The 20,109-nt window shown below is 42.8% G+C and overlaps 1 protein-coding gene across 1 annotated transcript in view; it reads right to left on the bottom strand.

Annotated features, from left to right (window-relative positions):
* Positions 1 to 20,109, bottom strand: part of DNAI1 (dynein axonemal intermediate chain 1) — a 204,656-nt gene that overhangs the window by 129,844 nt on the left and 54,703 nt on the right. The window contains exon 12 of the mRNA XM_089498025.1: positions 18,506 to 18,549. Within this exon, the coding sequence (XP_089354151.1) occupies positions 18,506 to 18,549 (44 nt within the window). The remainder of the gene's footprint in view (positions 1 to 18,505; positions 18,550 to 20,109) is intronic.

Here is a 20,109-nt window from a genome sequence, read left to right as displayed (position 1 = left end):
GTCGGATTTTGGCAATATTGTATAGAAAGAATCTACAAGCCTTGGCTGTGGTCTGAAGAACATACAAGATAGGAAAAGGCTGCAGAAGTTGGATTTTGCCTGAGTTTACACAGAAGTGCAAAATTCTGCCACCGCTTCTGCTCTCCCTCCTTGCATTAATGGAGTACAAAATACTTCTGCACTCTGAACTCAGTTTGCAGCAATTGAAGCAAGGTGGGGATAATGGGAAAGTGGGAGGAAGAGAGGGAAACTGGAACATTTTAAAAGCAGCTGGAAAAGTGGGACAGCGGAGGATTAAAGACCTATCCTGGGTTTAAACTAGCCTAGAGAGCACCAAAACTGTGAAATTTTCCCCATGACCCCAAGGGATCATTGGGGGCAAACACGTTCAATTGACTGATTGAAGCAGAGGTATGTGCTTTGCTTCATCTCAGCATTTCCAGGGCCACAAAACCCAACCAATCAGAATACAATGCGTCTGTCTCACTGATACTTGTTCCATCCTCTTGTTTGGCTGGTTGACCTTTCCTGACAAAGCAACAATGCCCTTCCCTGTCCTCCACTTATCACATATCTCAAAGACCATCCCTCCCCATTCTTCCCGTCTACACAGAGATGTGAAGGCCCACGGAAAAGATGTCCACTCTCTTATCATTTGCAGCTCAACAGCATAGCAAAGGTGCTGATTAAGATAAGGATGCCAGGAGCAAAGGAGAGATTTGCTCTACTCAGCGGTTAAAATGGAGTTCCTAAAGACTAAGCCACATTCTGTCAGGAAATTTACTTGCTGCTGCTGTTCCATCTTCCTTCCTTGGAGTATCCTCTGGCATTTGCTATGTGGGAAGCTCATTTATTCCTTGATGGAAATGTCTTGGCCATCAAACAGACTCCGCATGCCCTTTTATAGCACATGCAGGCTCTGTCTTGCATTCACTCCTACCTTTCTAAATCTGTATTTCGAAGGCACTCTCTGGAACAGGTTCATAGGAACACAGGAAACTGCCTTATAGGAACTCAGCCCATCTAGCCCAGTAGAGCCAACTCTGACTGGCAGCCATGGCTCTCTTCACAGTTTCAGGCAGGATTCTTCCCTAGTGCTACCTGGCGATTCTCAGTGTTCCCTGGCAGTGGTTTCCCATCCAGGTATTAACCAGGCCTGATCGATGCTAGCTCTCAATCTCAGACAAGAATGTGTGTGTGTTCAGGCCAGGATGGTATTATATCAATGGATACAACAGCCACATGGAAGACGAAATTAAAGATGGGCCTGTTTTGCCCTTTGCTGTTCCTAGTTTTACACTATTTGCAAGACACATCACTCTTTACCATCAACTGCACTTCTGCATAATCAAACCTTCTCGGTTACCTGGTTCTCCTCTCTCTCTTACACACACACACTCCTTCTTCCTTTCCTTCTCCAATCTTGTGGTACCTTAGGAACCTCTTGCAGTAACTGTCCCAAAATATCTCTGTTTTTCTCTTCCAGCCTTAGTGCTGACAATCCTCTCCCCTTCTGGCAAAACTCTCTTGGATTCCTGTCTTGCCTTGACTTTGGACTGACTAAATCTGGACTACTCTGTTTACTCCCTGCCAGCTCAAGTACTTGGACTTGTGGACTGCTTAACAACAACCTTTGTACTTCTCCTTGCATCGTGCTCAGATAACCTATGACTGACCTGGACTGGACTGACCATTCAACATCTTCTCGTTGCTTCATTGTGCACCTGCCGACTTGTGTTCAGGACACCCATCAGCTAAAGAGACTATGGCACTTTTCTTTACTGTAGATGACCTGCTACATCCATCTACCACGAATAAAGCTTATCTTATAGCATCTTTTCCAAAGACTTGTGGGAGGCCTGTAACTGCAGCCACTTCCTGACATAAGGAAAGTTCTGCTGCATCAGCCTAAAGTCCAGCCTAATCTGCAATAGGAAAGCAGGTGCATCCAGGAGCACATTTGGGCAATAACATCCTTCCCGTTTGCATTCCCCAGCAAATTATTTTCAGAGGCAATGCTGCTTTAAAGCCTAGAAGTAATATATGGCTAGAAATCATTGACAGCCTTATCTTCTATGTATTTCTCCAATTCTCTTTTAATGCTGTCCAAATGGGCAACTATGGCCCCGTTATAGACGGGCGTAAAGTATGTCCTGGGGACGTACAAAATGGCAGCACCCGTTTCACACAGGGGCCACCATTACGATGTCATGAATGCGCCGCCTCCAAATGGGCAGCACGGATGTGACATCGTCGCACCGCGCGACAGCGCATAAAGCACCTTTCCGCAGTGCGAGAAGGAGCTCCAAAATGGAGCTCCTTCCGCGATTTGCGTCACTCGCACAGCCTTTAGATGGCTGTGCCAGCGACGCAAGGGAGAAAGGGGCTGAGCGGCCCCTTTCTCCTCCTCCCCGCCGCCATCGGGTGTCCTTGGGGCATGAAGCCCCAAGGACACCCCTTTCCAGGCTGCGGGGAAGCGGCTTTTTGCCGCTTCCCCGCAGCCTGGAAAGAGGCGGATTGGGGCCTCAGAGGCTGCCGCTCTGGAAGCTGAGGCCCCGATCCGGTGGGAAAAGCAGTGCCTACAGGCCGCCCCAAACGGGCGGTCTGTAAAGCGCCTATCATGACTTTTTGTGGTTGTGAATCCCATAGTATAACTGTGCACTGGATGCATTATCTATCCTGAATCGGCCACAAGTTTGCTTCGCCAGGTGATCTCAGATACTAGTCTTAGAAGAGAGGGAGAAGAAATCCACTTTCTTCAAATCCTTTTAGCTGGAATCTTTCAAGACCCAATGAGGGTCAGTTGCACAAGTTAAGCCAGGTTTGATAGATGGCTCAATTTAATATCCCACTTTTCTACCAAGGCAATTCACAATACAGAGTATAACAAAATAAAGCTAAAAATCTGATATTAAAAAAGTTAAGATAAAAACAAATAAGTTGTCCAACTGAAACACCATTAATTTGAAAAAGTCCTATTCTCTGGAGCAGCAGAAAACAAGCTTGCTCCATCCTGAATATGACACCTTTTCAAATACTTAAACAGGGTTATCCTATCACCTCTTAACCGTCTCTTCTCCAGGCTAAACATGCCCAGGTCGCTAAGTCTCCCCTAGAATCATAGAATCATAGAGTTGGAAGAGACCGCAAGGGCCATCCAGTCCAACCCCCTGCCATGCAGGAAATCCAGATCAAAGCATCCCCGACAGATGGCCATCTAGCCTCCGTTTGAAGACCTCCAAGGAGGGAGACCCTACCCCACTACACTCCGAGGAAGTGTGTTCCATTGTCGAACAGCCCTTACTGTCAGGAAGTGGTTTCCAGACCTTTCACCATTTTGGTCACCCTCTTCTGGGCATGCTCCAGCTTCTCAACATCCTTTTTGAATTTGAAGGTCCTCTTGTGTATCCTTTGCAGATGCACCTGTGGCCCAAAGATTTCTCCAAACTTGGGGTGTAAGTTTTTTGGGTTCTTAATGGTATCGTGAACAAAAATGGGGCTAAACAAAGAATTCAGTCACTAAATATAATTCCTCCACTCATTACCAAGTCGTGACTCCATCTTAATCTCAATTCATTTTGGTAGTCCCCTAGCCCCTTCTTCCCTCCCTACCCTTCCCTAGTGAGGTCAGGCTAATTGTTTCTTTCCACTGAAAATAGATAAGGGTAATTTTGGAAGAAAAATTAGATGAATGCTAACTAGCATGAATGCATGTTCGACAGCAATGACTAAAGCCAATGGGGTAAATTAGCATGTGCAAGTTCATCTTGTTTTAATTAGACAGTGGAAACTAACCATTTAGCATTTAGCACCTGCTGGACACTTTTATCTTTTACAAGGATTTTGAAAACTTTTCTTTCTCCCAGCTTGCTGCTCACTAAATATTTAACAGTGCCATCATGTGGTAAAAGACTCTGGAAGCTCCAGATTCCTGTAAGCAGCACTGTGCCATTTGCAACTAACACTTGACTGATGGCAGCCTTAAGAAAAATTATTTAATATGTACACAATTCATGTCGCTTGGAAACTAATGGGGAAAATCTCACATTGTTTTTTTAATCTGGTGGAATCCCATGGACTCTAACATGGACAGTTCTGGACAAATTGAAAGCCGTTCTGGCTGTCCCTGGGACAAAATAATTTAAATGTATGAGATGTACACTGATGTATAACCTTCCCCTATTGCCTGTCTCAGGTAATTGGCACTCAAGATATACTCTCTCTGAACATGGAGGTTTCTTTTAACTTTGGTCCAGACCTATATATAAAGCATGTCTAAACCCCTTTAAAAGTTGTTATGGAGGTGAATCCTGCAAGTTCATCTTGATTCAGCTATTCATTCTATAGCAGCTTGAAATAAACTAAGGGCTTTAGTGAAGCTGTAAAAGACATAGGCCCTGCAGTAAATACTGACTAAAAAAGACAGTTAGCAATATACAAAGTAGTAGCAGAAGCAGCAGTTGCAGTTTTTGTTGTGGGCCTTCAAATCATTTCCGACTTATGGCAATGCTAAGGTAACCCCATTGTAGGTTTTCCTGAGGCTGAGCATGTGTGGCTTGCTCAGGATCACCCAGTAAGTAGGTTTCCCTGGCCAAGCAGGATTCGAAGCCTAGTCTCCACAGTCATAATCCAACATTCAAACCACCACACAGAGAGAAGCATGGGAAAGTGAGAGACAGTTCCCTCCCCTACCACCACCACCCTGCAGTTTAGAAGATTTCAAGGAAGAAAAGAAAGAATTTCACAAAAAAGAAATCAGATGTCAATGAAGAAGAAAAAATGCAAGTGACAAGCATGTCTGTGAGGAGGGAACCTGATTTAAAGGAGAAGTGAAGGAACAAGGAAAACATCCCAAAAGATCCAGCCCTTGTTTCATCAAAAACAAAACAAAATAAAACACATGGTTATTGTTTTTGTTGTTAATTGCCATCAATTTGACTTTGACTTGTAATGGCCCTATCAATGAGAGAACTACAGGTCACCCTGTCATCCACAGCCCTACCCAAGATTTGCACATTCAGGGCTGTGGCTTCCTTGGTTGTGTCTCTCCATCTGGAATGTGGTCTTTTATGACTACATTCCCCCTTGCCAAATACTATTGCCTTTTCTAGTGAGTCATGTCTTCTCATGATTATGGTCAAAGTATGAGAGCCTCAGTTTAGTCATCCTGGCTTCTAGGGAACGTTTAGGCTTGGTTTGCTCTTGGACTGATGTATTTGTCTTTTTGGTAGCCTATGTTATCTATAGAACCTGTGAATTGATCTTCTTAACCGTTTTTCTTACGTTCTTCTGTATTACAGTGTGGGCGTGTGTGGAGATTCCGGATGCAACCACACCATACATTTGTATGATGGCTATGATTATTCTTTTGTTTTCAGCTGCTTTCTTCCTAATTCCTAGCAATGAATTTGCTTTCTTTCCCCTGCATCGGCACTCTGGTGTATTTTTCAGTGGGCTTCTTAACAAAATTCCAACGTCTCCTTTTTTATTGTCACATCATGTTCAAACTCTATTAGTACACATGTAGTGTTCACCTTCCTCTTCTTCTTCTCATCATTATTATTACTACTACTACTTGTTGTGTGCCTCCAAGTCATTTCCAACCCTAAGGCAATCCTATCATGGGGTTTTCTTGGCAAGATTTGTTCAGAAGATGTTTGCCACTGCCTTCCTCTGAGGCTGAGAGTGTGTGACAAGTGCCCAAGTCACCCAGTGGGTTTTCATGGTTGGCAGGGAATCAAATCCTGGTCTTCAGGGTTGTAGTCCAACATTCAAACCACTACGCCAGGTTGGTCCTCTTACTACTAGTGCTACTACTACTATATATATATATATATATATATATATATGCGCCTTGGTAGCTTCTTATATTAAATCAGACTTGCCAGTTTGTTGCCTGCTCTTCCCGTTTGGAAATAGTCTCTTTTGGAGTACTTTATCAAAATTATGTTCGCCACAGAACTGGCTGCCCAAGATCTAACTGATGGCACAGGATAACAAGAAATGGTGGAGCAGAATAAGAAAGCAACATTTTACTAGAACATGCTTTGAAATTACCAGATTTTAAAAAAAAAATCAGAAGAGACAATTTTGTGTATGTTTGTACTATTGAGTTAGAGCAGGTTCATGCCATTTTAAATGTCAAAACTTCATCCAAAGAAACCCTGTGGTTTATAGTTTGATGAGCTCCTTTGAATTTCCTGTGATAGAATTCCAGTCCATTCCTCTGAACTATAAACCCCAGACTTTCTTAGGATGAAGTCATGACAATTTAAAATTGCATGAAACCAAGATAAATATGTAATCCAGATCCATTTCTGACTTTTCTTATATGTCTTGTATTGATCAGGAGATAAATGTATACTGTACTTGTACTTGTAAATATGGAACATCATCATTTTTCTATTGGCCTAACTTTCTCTAGCAAAATAAATAAATAAATAAAATATTTCAAAGGAAGAGACGTGCCTTTAAGCTATTCTTGTTCCAGTCTTGTTCTGAGCCAGCTGTCTGCTGGAAATGACTTTGAGGGCTGTTTAGCCGTAGGGAGGAAGCTGCTGAGCCTCTATCTAAGGTTTCAACTGCACTGCAGAATTAATGCAGTTGGACACTGCTCCATGCTCTGGAATCCTAGGATTTGTAGTTTGTTGTGGCACCACAGCATTCTGTTAGAGGAGAGATAACTCACAAAACTATTAATCCCAGGATGCCATAGCACTGAACCATGGCAGTAAACACAGTGTCAAACTGTACTAATTCTGCAGTGCAGAAGCAGCCTGAAATAGTGGTGGACTTGGCTAAGCTAACATGGAAATGTCTGGGAAACTAAGGGGCCATTCTCACTGGGCATATAACGCAACATATTTTGCTGCAATTCTGACTCTGATTTTTTTTCCACGTCGTAATCAAATCAGCGCAATGAGGATCGATCGCACGCTCAAATGGGAACGATGGGAACCTAATTCGATTCCTGATCCACGTTATAATCCAGTGGGAATGGGGCCTAAATTGCTCTGCAGCTCAGTCAGCGCTGCTCCAATTGTCCTCACTCAGCAATCAGCCTCTGTAGAAAAACCAAGCTGCAAACATAATTTGGATCCTGGAAACAACACTGGATCCTCCTCCATCATGGATGATGTCCTTGTCTGCTCTGAGAGTTGGCCTGATTCCTTGATATCCAGAAACAGATTCTGAGGTGTCCTTCTCTCTGATTTGTTTCCCTGGCTTCTGACTGGCCTTCTCTGTTCTTGACTGTGGACTATTAATAACGCTACTTGTGGCTTATCTCTCTACACAGTAATTTATGTGTAGGGACAGTGCCAGTGCCATGACTACTGGTGTTCAAAGCAATGGAGAGTTGGACACACAGCAGAGAACAGGCAGACAGGCAAGACAGGGCTAGAGGAAAGATCAGATCTACAGGGTGAAGATGAAGTCTCTCTTAAAATGCCAGGGAGAAGATTCCACTGATAATTTGTGTTTTCATTGTATGTCGAGTTGTTGTTACACGTCCTCAAGTCGGCTCTGACTCATGGCGACCCTGTGAATGAGACACCTCCAAGCCCCCCGTCCCCCACTGCTCTGCTTAAGTCTTGTAGATTCAGGCCATGACCTCCCTAATTGAGTCTATCCATCTGGTGTGTGGTCTTCTTCTCTTTCTCTTGCCTTCCACCTTTCCTACCATTATTGTCTTTTGCAATGACTCATGCCTTCTCATCATGTGGCCAAAGTACAACAGCCATCTTGGCTTCCAGGGAGAGTTCAGGCTTGATCTGGTCCAGGGCTCATTTGTTTGTCATTTTGGCTATCCATGGGATCCTCAGCAATCTTCTCCAGCACCACATTTCGGATGAGCTGATTCTTTTCCTGTTTTCATCATCATATGTGGTGATGGGAAATACCATGGCTTGGACAATTCTGACTTTGGTGCTCAGTTGTATGTTTTTACTCTTTAGGATCTTATCTAGTTCTTCCATAGCTCCCCTTCCCATTCCTAATATTTTTATTTCTTGGCTGCAATCACCATTCCAATCAATGTTTCGTCCTATTTTGATTTCTTCATCTGAGTTGATTTTATGTATTTCTTCCACAGTCATTATTTTTGTTTTCTTTTTTGTCAAGGCAAACTGGCAAAACCATTTCTTTTTATTGGGAGCTGGGGATGTTTAGCCTGGAGAAGAGATGGTTAAGAGGTGATATGACAGCCCTGTAAATATTTGACTAGGACCTGGAACAATGGATGCAAGCTCCAGGAAAAGAGATTCCACCTCAACATTAGGAGAAACTTCCTGACAGTAAGGGCTTCCTCAGAGTTTGGTGGAGTCTCCTTCCTTGGAGGTCTTTAAGCAGAGGCTGGATGGCCATCTGTCGGGGATGCTTTGACTGAGATTTCCTGCATGGCAGACTGGGGTTGGACTGGATGGCCCTTGGGATCTCTTCCAACTCTATGATTCTATGATTCTATTGGTTTTATACATGGTGATCTAACCCTGTCAATAATTTGGCATGTGCCCAGACTCTAGTTACCATACCTTAGAAAAATTTGGACAAGAGGGATCTGGACCAGGGATGAGCTGTTGATAACACTGATTCAATCTGAATGAATCCCCTGAAAAAGTCAAGTTCACCGTTACAGCTTAGGGCCGGGCTGGGCATTGTGCAGCCCTAGGATGTCACTGAACTGCAAATCCCAGCCGTCTCTCACCAACGTAGACAATGGTAAGGAATTCTGGGGGTTGCAGTGGAAGAACATCTGGAGACCACAGGAGTCGTAATGCTGACCTATGGTCTCAAGCTGTGTACGGAAAGGGCCCTCCTATGGGGGGGGGGGGCTGCACCTGGAATGGGATCATCAACTCCTGCAGTAGAGGTGAGTGGGAGAGGAGGCTAAGGCTCTTTACCTGCCTCAGGGCTTTCTCATCTCAGGGCCCATTCACACTACAAAAAAAATCGGTTTTCAAACCAATTCAATCACGTGAAGTTCCTACTCACCCCGAATCTCACACAAGTGAATCCGAGGCTTGCACACCCGTTCCGTGGTAAATGGCCCCTAGCGCGGTGTTTTTGAAATCGGCGCAAATACCGTTTCTTTTGGAAAACCCCGGGTCCTGGGAATGAGAACTTGGCCTCGATCACGATCGAGGCAAATTGAGGGAGGGATTTAGGTCAGAGGGTGGGCAAAGGGCAAGGCATTTCCTCCCCTCATCGGAGGGGAGGGGGAGGAGGAAAGAGCCCTGGGAAGAAGAGAGCAAGGGAAGGCATTCTTTAGGAGCCTCTTTTCCCTGCATCCCCTGCCCAAAGCCCTCTGTCGCTGGGCATTCCTTCCCTTGCAGGAGGAAAAAATTCAGGTCATGAACGGAGCTCATGTCAGGCAACCCCCCCCCCCCCTTTTCAAATTCAAATAATTTTTTTGGAGCAAATATGCGCATTGAATACATTATGTTTGTATTCCAGAGGCAGATGGAGCTGGGCTTGCACTTTATATCCTTGGATCTCCTTGCCTTCTGCAGAGGGGGAAGCTACAAATGTTGCAAACAATCAATGTTACATTTTTAACAATTTTTTTGGAGCAAATATGCGCATTGAATACATTATGTTTGTATTCCAGAGGCAGATGGAGCTGGGCTTGCACTTTATGTCCTTGGATCTCCTTGCCTTCTGCAGAGGGGGAAGCTACAAATGTTGCAAACAATCAATGTTACATTTTTAACAATTTTTTTGGAGCAAATATGCGCATTGAATACATTATGTTTGTATTCCAGAGGCAGATGGAGCTGGGCTTGCACTTTATGTCCTTGGATCTCCTTGCCTTCTGCAGAGGGGGAAGCTACAAATGTTGCAAACAATCAATGTTACATTTTTAACAATTTTTTTGGAGCAAATATGCGCATTGAATACATTATGTTTGTATTCCAGAGGCAGATGGAGCTGGGCTTGCACTTTATATCCTTGGATCTCCTTGCCTTCTGCAGAGGGGGAAGCTACAAATGTTGCAAACAATCAATGTTACATTTTTAACAATTTTTTTGGAGCAAATATGCGCATTGAATACATTATGTTTGTATTCCAGAGGCAGATGGAGCTGGGCTTGCACTTTATATCCTTGGATCTCCTTGCCTTCTGCAGAGGGGGAAGCTACAAATGTTGCAAACAATCAATGTTACATTTTTAACAATTTTTTTGGAGCGAATATGCGCATGGTTTGTCTTCTTGAGCAGATACAGCAAGGGAAGCAAAGGGAAAGCTAATGTTGCTTTTAAAAGCATTAAAAAAAATGCATGGCAATCCCATCCTTTGCCTGGGACAGGGGCAGATCTGACCCAAAAGCCCACAGGTTTATAAAAAGAGAGAGAGAGAGAGAGGCATCTCTCTCCTTGCTTCAGCCGCTGAAACCCCTGTGCCTGGCTCTTTAAAAAGGGAGGACACTTTCCCCGATGCCCTGCAAACGTCACCATGACGATAGCTTGATTGGCAGCAGCCACCTCGCCAGCAGACACAGAATGCATTCGATTTCTAATTTGCAGGTCAAAATGCATTCGATTTCAAATTTGTAGTGGGCACTTGCTAACGGAGCGATTCGGGGGAGGGGCATCCGGATCAGCCCAGTTCCTTCCAGGTCTTTTAGACCAGTATGAATGGGGCCTCAGTCGTCAGTGAAATGAGTTGAAAGTTCCTAGAAGAGGAGGATGCTTATTCTTCCATATGGGGTTGGGGAGGGGTCTCCTTTCCTCCTCAAATGATTCAGGGAGTTGAGAAACAACCAACGTTTTGACTTAGTTATGTTCCCCTGTTAAAGTTATTCTATAGTTTGGCTCATTCATCAATCAAAATGGAGACTGTAGCCATGAAATCAGAAGATGACTAAGACCTGGAAGGGCAGATGTGATAGAACATGATAAAATTCTCAAGTGTAAAGGCATATCATTAAATATCAAAGCCATAAATACCAAAGTCATACAGCATCCATGCTGCAGTATTTCCAATTTCTGTGCACAGATGTGAAAGCTGGATAGCAAAGAAAGCTGACAAGAAGAAAATCAGCTCATTTGAAATGAGAAAAGTTCTGCAGATAACACTGATTGCCAAAAAGACTGATAAATGGGTCCTAGAGCAGATCAGACAGCCTGTACATAGTACAGTCATTTAAGTGCTGGACTACTGCTCTGGAGACCAAAGTTCAAATCCTGACATAGCCATGGAAACCCAGTGGGTGAACTTAGGCAAGTCACACTCTCTGAGCTTCAGATGAAAGCAAAGGCAAACTGCCTCTGAACAAATCTTGCCAAGAAAACTCCATGATAAGTCAGAAACTACATGAAGGCACACAACAACCTAGAGCAATTCAAACCTGAATGCTACCTAGAAGCATCATACTTTGGACGTATCATGAGTTGACATGAGTCACTGGAAAAGGTAACGCTCAGTTGCATGGAAGACAGTAAGAAAAAGAAAAAGACTGCACTGCAGGTGGATTACTTCAATCAAGGAAGCTGCCATTCCAGATTTGCAAGACCTCAGCAGGACTGTTAAGAACAGGGAACCATGATGGCCTCTCATTCATAGGATCTCCATACTTCAAAGTTGACTTGAAGACAAACAACAACTGTTTCCTTTGTGTAAGGACCTGGAAGTTGCAGTTGGGAATGGTTTGCTTTGATCTTCTCCTAAGACCAGTGTCACCACTGACAGTTCTTTGTACACATAGCTACAGGCTCCATATGCATACAACCGCATGAAGAAATAGTTCTTGTTGTTGTTGTGTGCCTTTAAGTCATTTCTGACTTATGGCAACCCTAAGGCAACCCTATCGCAGGATTTTCTTGGCAAGCTTCATTTAGACAGGGCTTGCCATTGCCATCCTCTGAGGGTGAGAGAGAGTGACTTGACCAGGGTCACCCAGTGGGTTTTATGGCCGAGTGTGGATTCAAACCAGAGTTGTAGTCTAACACTCAGACCAAACCACCATGCAGGCTCATATGGCATGCCTTTCTGCAGAAGAGATACCTCGCCCCACCCAAAGGATTTAGAATAAATCTAGGAGTGTGTTGGGGAGGAACCTAAAGGTTTTAGCAATATTGCTCCACCCTATTAAAATGGATGCATAATGAAGTTATGTTGAAGAGGAAAACATTACAGGCTAGAATCCCCCCCACCCACCCAATCATCCCCCCAAGGGCAGTCTTGAAACTCTGATTAAGTACACTATTTATGTGTATGTGTGTGTGTATGTACAGCAATCACAGTGAGCTGATTGCAATCTTTTTTTACCTTCTGGGAAATCAGACTGTTATGCAGTGACTTTGCTAGAGGTCGCTCTTGGACGTGCATCATGCAGACGCTGAAGAACACCTGAGCAAACAATGAGCTGCACATGAGCTGACAAATCTACTGAGATTTCCAGTAGGGCGCAGAAAGCCCTCAAGTCCAGCTGAAACTGTGGATGCAAAGCAGCAGAGCATCTGGGATTAAATTAGTCAGCCTGGGACTGCATCCTTGTCAGCTGGTAAGCCAGGTGTAACAGAAGTGATAAGAATGTATTCCAGAGGAGGAAAAGAAATTATTTTTTCCTGGGCAGAGCTGAAGAAGGCAGTTTGCACACTAAATGGGTGGCACAGAAAACCACAGCACAGAAGGGAGAGTCGCTTTTTGGGAACAGAAAGAGACCACAGAAGCTGGTGGCTTCCATGTGAGTGGGATGGTGAATCCCTTCCAGTTTTTAAACTGAATTTTAAAGGCTCTATCCACAGTGCTAAACCCTGGCCCAATACAGACTGCCAAAATAAAGCTGCTTCGGGTCATTTTGGAGGTATGCTGTTTAAATGATGTGCCAAAGCTGTGCTCTAGTCCTTAGGACTGGATCGTGGCTTTGGTGTGGCTTCTGGACTCTTAAGATGCATGCATCATTTAAACAGTATACCTCCAAAGTGTCCTGAAGCAGCTTTATTTTGGCCTGTCTGTATGGGGCCTCTGACTCTCATAATAGGGTTGACACCTTGGAAAGATCCACAATCTAGAGCAAAACCACCAACTACGACCAGAAAGAAGGATGCTTCTCTCTAGCCAATGATGTCTGCCTGTCTTTGTGGCCACCTTCCGGAACCTTTTTTTTTTAATTTGCCATCATAGGCATGATATGGATTGGGACCACTGGGTTAATCCAATATGACAGTTATTTTTGTAAATGATACCAGTTTAATGAACCAACAATCTGACCATGTAAAGATAAAACTTGTTGTGATGAGAAATGCACAAGTGAATTTTCATTTTGTTCAACTTACAACATGGAAGCTACCACTGTTGTAGTTCTGTTTTAATTCTTGGGATTGTTAAAACTCCTTCACCCCAGTTAAGTTTTACATCAACTTAATATTAAAAGGGATGTTTAAAGCAGTGCTAGGGGAAAACTATGTTGATTAACATATGATGGCTAACGGAGCACACAAAACAATTTCAAAAGAAAATCAGCATGTGCTCTATAGACTACAACAAAATCTTTGACTGCATAGATCATGAAAAGCTATGGAATACTCTTAAAGACATAGACCTGATAAGAAATCTGTACTTAAGACAAGAGGCAACTGTGAGAATAGAATATGGAGAAACAGAATGATTTCCAATTGCCAAGGGGGCCAGACAAGACTGCATATTGTCACTCTACTTGTTCAATTTGTATGCAAAAAACAACATATGAAGAGCAGATTTAGACTTAGAAGAAGGAAGAGTAAAGATAGGAGGAAGGAACATCAGTCTAAGATAGGTAGATACTACTAGTGAAAAACATCATGAATTTGAAGCAACTACTGTACTAAGGAAGGTCAAGGAAGAAAATGTAAAGGCAGGCATGTTGCTGAACATAAAAGAAAAGAAAAATAATGACCACAGAGGATCTACATAAATTTAACCTAGACAATGAAGGAATCAAAATAGTTAAAGATTTCCTGTACCTTGGATCAACCATTAATCAAAACAAAGACTGTAGTCGAGAAATAAGACGACTAGGAATGGGAAGGGCAACTATGAAAGAACTAAATAAGATCCTACAGAGTACAGATATACAATTGAGCACTAAAGTTAGAACCGTCCAATCCACTGTATTCCACATCACCATGTAGAAATGCAAAAGCTGGACAGTGAAGAAAGGGGATAAAAAGAAAATCAATTCATTTGAAATGTGGTGCTGGAGAAGATTGTTGAGGAGGCAACAAACAAATGGGTCCTTGAACAGATCAAGCCTGAACTCTCCCTGGAAGCCAAGGTGATAAAACTGAAGCTGCCGTATTTTGGTGACATCATGAGAAGGCATGAATCAGTGGGAAAGGCAATAATGCTAGGAAAGTTACAAGGCAGAAGAAAGGAAGACCACATGCCAGATGGATGGACTCAATCAGGGAGGTCACAGGCCTAAATCTATGACAGTGGAGGATAGGAGAGCTTGGAGAAGTCTCATCCACATAGTCAACCATGAGTTGAGATCAACTTGCGGGCAGCTAATAACAGCAACAGGCAAAATGAAATCAACTGGACTTACATCAAATACAATTGATTTCAAAGGGGCCAGCCTAAGTGTGGCTGAATCGGCATCTAACAGAATGCCTAGGATAAGACAGATAACAAGTGTTTGTCTAGATGGATTTTGCCAGAGAAAGGAGCTAGAACCAAGGCTATGTTCGAGGAGGGGGCAAGTGCTCTCTGATCTACTGCACCATATGAAGAAGCAAGCTATGCTGATAACATTTGCTTGATGGGGACTCTCAGCCTAATAGACCATTGGGATCTGGAGGAAATTTTTGTCACCAGGTCTTAATAAAGCAGGATGGTAAATATGGAAGAAGGCATTATTTCAGGATCCCAACCACAAAGGGCTTTGAAGATAAGCACTAGCACTTGAATCTTTTACACTATACAAATGCAGCCATGGCTCCACCTTATGAAATCCTGGGATTTGTAGTTTGATGAGGTGTTTAGTAGTCTCTGCCAGAGTAATTTACCAGACTACAAATCCCAGGAATCCATAAAATGGGCCATGGCAGCTGAATCGGTATCAAAGTATCACAGTTGTATAGTGGGAAAGAGATATAAGAAATGCCATGGGTGTTATGCTGAAACAAATCAGCCCTTGCTCATCCTATATGCACATGATAATTGGTTTGTTCTTGCTAAAATAAATAAATAAATCTAGCCCCATCTTGCCAAGACCCATGTAATTCTCACCAAGATCACCCCTTGAGCTTTATGTTTCTTCCATTTGAAGAGAGATGCTTTCTTTGGTAGAAAGTGAAGGCAAACAAGGTTCCTTTTTGTGCAGGAACAGTAAAGTGCTTTGAAATTGCAGAGTAACTGAATGCAAAAAGAGGGGATTGGAACAGCATATTCTTGACACAAGGCTACAAAGCTTCATTGTGAACAGATGTGTCTAATGCTTCTCTAAAGAAACATCCTTAGGAATTCCTCCAGTACTTAGCTAACAGTATACAGAGTGAAATACAGATGCTTTTCAGGACAAAAATCATACTTCTTTTCAAGAGAAAATACATGTGTATACGTGTGTGTGTGTGTGTGTGTGTGTGTGTGTGTGTGTGTTAAATGCTGTCAAGTTGACCCTATGAATGAGAGACCTTAGATCCTTAGATCCTGAAAATTTAGGGATATGGGTTCCTTGCTTGCATGTATACACTTGCACTCCACTCTTCTTTTTCTATGGCTTTCTATCTTTCCAAGCATTATTGTCTTTTTCAGCAAGTCACAGCATCTCATGATATCTGCAAAGCATAACCACCTCAGTTTAGTCATCATTGGTTTCTAGGGAGAGTTCAGGCTTGATTTGCTCCAGGATTCATTTCTTTGTCTTTTTGACAGTCCACAGTATCTGCAGAATTCTTCTCCAGCCCCACATTTCTTCTCTGTCTTGCTGTCACACCCATACTTAAGAATCAGAAATACAATGGCTATCATCATAACAGAAAAGTCACCCTGAAATCTTTGATACAGTGCTAGGTATAAATATTTTAAATAAACAAATATGTAGACGCCAAAATATGTTTCACACTGCAATCTTCATCTCTATGCCTTCCTCCCATCGGCCACATCAGCACATTTGGATGCCACCTGCTTGGAATACCCTGCTTTCTCATTTTCCCAAACTCCTAATTGCTGTTCTCCAGCTGTTGATGGATGTTATGCTTGAGATCCTATTACTGGCCAGTTAAAAAAAATGAAATTGATATACAGGTTGACCTCGGAGAAATTAGGCAAAGTACTGGACAACTTAAATTACCAAGTGGCAACAAAGCTGTTGGCTAGGATTAATGACATGGTTCAGCCATTACTCTCTGTGGGCTGCATTTGTTCAAGGGCTGCGTGATCTAATGGGGGCTGTCAGTTTACATGCACAACCTCTGTGCCTGGTAATGTGTTCTGTTTAGGAAATATATGAGTACAGGGAAATTACATTGGCACGTTTGTTTACCCTGATTTACAGCGGCCAATCTGGGACCCATAGCAACCAGGCGGAAGTTTCCATCCTGCTCTAATGGTTATGCATGCAGAGATGGCTTTACAACCTTTACAACTGATAGCAGGTAATACCTCCACTTTCTCCTTGCACACAATTGGCACTCTCAAGAATGATGTTCTACAGCCCATTTGGAGCATATGGAACACATTTGGGGCACATGGCAGCTCCTTACATGGCCAAGAGGTCATCAAATAAAGTGGCTAAGTTCCAGTTCTTAGACTCTAGGATTTTATGATTCTCCACTTCTACCCATGATCTTTAAGAGGAAATATGAGTGACTTTCTGCATACAAAGTTTGTGCCCACCCACAGAACTACACTTTCTCCTTTTAGTCAAATTTTCATGATTACTTTCTGAAGGAGAACTGAAATGGGCCTTTCCCCCCCTTTAAAAAAACAATACCACAGACAAGCCAGTTGTCACAAGCTGCCAACCCCACCCCAGGCCAATGTTGGTTGAAACCATGCAGTACTTTCTCAGCTCCCATATATATATATATATATATATATATATATATATATATATATGGGAAATGAGGGTTTAAATTTTTGCTCCCTGGGTATGCTAGGTATGCTTGGGCAAAACTCAGTCTTTTATTTTCTGTAAAATGGGAACACCAAGGGAATAAGGTTGGACTACAACTCTGGAGACCAAGGTTCAATTCCTCAGTTGGCCATGAAATCCACTGAGTGACCATGGATAAGTCACACTCTCTCAGCCTCAGGGAAAGTCAATGGTAAATGATAAGAAAAGTGGAGGCTGGTGAAAGAAAAAAATAATCATTGGATTCATTTTGGAAGAAGCTTTCAAGTAGTCTCTAGAAGGTTTGAAATGTTTTTGCTTGCTTATACCAGGCTTACCTGACTTAGTTGTTTCAGGGATGCTTTGATTGTGAGTTCCTGTATGGCAGGGGGTCGGACTGGATGGTCCTTATGGTCTCTTGCAACTCTACAATGCTATGATTCTATGATTTCACATATACATGTTGTTGTTGTTGTTGTTGTTGTTGTTGTTGTTTTGGGGAGGGGAGTTGGCTGAAACATGTGGACCTTCTCTTCCTTTTTGCAGCACAGGAATCTCTCCCTGTTCTTTCCATGTTATTTCTGACTCCGGCACCAATCTTTGTGTTAGTAAAGCAATATCCAGGAACATATTTACTTCATTAACTGAGGGTACATCTACACTATAGAAATAATGCACTTTGACACTACTTTAGCTGCCGTTACTCCATCCTACAGATTCTGGAATTTGTAGTTGTGTGAGGCACAGCACTCTTTGGCAGAGAAGGTTAAAGACCTTCTAAAACCGTAAATCCCAGCATTGCATGGGATGGAGCTGCAGCACTCAAAGTGGTGTCAAACTCCATTATTTCTACAGTGTAGATGCACTCTGAGGTATACCTGTACTCTATTTTGATAGCAATGGGCACAGCTTGCTCAACAAGTGAAAATGCAGAAAGTACTGCATGGTTTCAACCCACATTGGCCTGGGGTGGGGTTGGCAGCTTGTGACAACTGCAACTCCCATCAGCACCAGCCTGCATAGCCAGTGATGATGGATGATTGGAATTGCTATTCAATAACCCTAAAAAGGCCACTGTTTGGCCATCCCTGGCCTAGAGGCAGGTAGCAGCAAAACCACATATCCTCCGCAGCCAATCCAGAAAGGAATGATGTAAAGAAATCCAGTAACTAGGCAGAAGGAATTTCACACATATTCTTTCTTGGATTCCAATCCACTTCCATGAACTCATACACCAGGAATTTCTCTCTCCCAGAGTGTCCCAAAGGTCCTACTGGATTCCTTTATGTTTTATGCTACCACAGATTAGCATGGCTACCTTTTTGACAGAAAAGGTATGAGATGTCCAATATGGGGAAAGTGGCCACACATGATTCAAGAGGAAGAAGATCTATCCCTTTCTTGGCAAATGCAACACCTATATCAGCCATCCAGAGAAAATTCAATAATCGTATTTTAAACCAAACTTACAAGAGCCATGTCCCACGATAAATAAATCCTTGTATTTGGGGTTCCTGTAAGAAAAAGAAGTATATAGCCATTTTCAGTAATCTGAGTAATATTCACAACACTTCACAATACCACACATTGCTCCAAATACTTATATTATGAATGTGAATAGATTATTACAGAACTGGAGATGGGAGGTAAGAACAGTAGTCAAGGAAACCTTTAGACAGCAGACAGCTACACACATAGAGAAAGTTTGGAAAGTGCTTTCCAAATATTTTAATATGATGACAAAAGGATCCCCCTCATCCAATATTTGTCAATGCAGAATGTTGACCCATACTTATGTCTCTTTACTCCTATGAATCATGGTCAAATCCTACATCAGGTTTGTGTGGTATAAATCTTTACATGGAGAGTTACACACTGATTGTGCTATGCAGCCCTTTTGTTAAATGACAACTCAGTGTGCATCTGCATGCACAACAACAACACTTGCATGGCTCCTCTTCTGCAACCTTGAACCAAACATGGATGTTCCACATTTGAATAAAGATATACAATTATTTCCATAGAGGAATTTATGCAAGCATGACCCACTGCGATTAAGCTTGGTTGACTTTCTTTGAAGTGTTTTTTATTGTGAGGAGGAAACCTGTGATCCCATGAACCACCTGCACAGCCCATTTTGTACACCAAACAACTATGCTGATGAATGAAACAATTACATTTATATATTGCAGTTGCAATTTCTGAGGAGGGTGTCTTGAGTGAAAGCAATAGGTTTTTTGAGGATCAGAGAATGGTATTGCCGCTGCAAACTTTTCTCCACTGGAAGGGCTCAAGGTGATCAGTTATCTAGCAAATCCACCTTGCCTCCACCAGAAAGCATAGCGATTATCTGCCTGAAGTGGGATATCTATAATGCCATCTTTACCCCTTTTATAAAACTGCTGGGCCATAATCCAAAGAGACAATGTCTTTAGTGCCATCAAAATGCTGAAGATATTTATATCCCCACCTTTCTTTTTACATCTTCCTTTTGGTCTATTGCTAATTCTAGTGAGAAGCAGTGTGGTGTAGTGGTTTGAACATCGGCCTAGGAGTCTAGGAGACCTAAGTTTGAATACCTGCTTGGCCATGGAAACCCATAGGGTGACTTTGATCAAGTCATACTCTCTCCACCTCAGAGCCCTTTCTGGGCAAATCTTGCCAAGAAAACTGTGACAGACTCTGGAGCAGCAGAAAACACACTTATTCTGGCCTCAATTTGAGAATCTTTCAAAGATTTAAACATGCCTGTCATGTCCCCTCTTAACCTTATCTTCCCCAAGAACAGTGAGTGGTGGACTCTCCATCTTTAAACAGAGCTTGGAAGGGGATCTTTCAGGAGTGCACGCAACCCTGGAAAAGCACAACCACTGGCGTTGGCTAATACCGTCAAGTGACCACACTACCACTATACAAAATTCGAGGATCAGAGGTATTCAGAGACAAGAGACGGCCAAATCCAGGAAGGCCATGCTACAGTAAATCTATTAGTTTTGACGCTGTCACAAGATTCCAGCAGTGGGGTGGCCAGTGGGGTGGTAAATGTTCTTTGGGTCGTAGCTCATATTTTACAA

The sequence above is a fragment of the Sceloporus occidentalis genome, unplaced genomic scaffold (assembly GCF_023333645.1).
Source record: "Sceloporus occidentalis isolate IW3139 unplaced genomic scaffold, rSceOcc1.0.p SCAF_1, whole genome shotgun sequence".
NCBI lineage: Eukaryota > Metazoa > Chordata > Lepidosauria > Squamata > Phrynosomatidae > Sceloporus > Sceloporus occidentalis.
The sequence above is the reverse complement of the archived record's forward strand: the minus strand, read 5'-3'. Positions and strand labels throughout refer to the sequence as shown.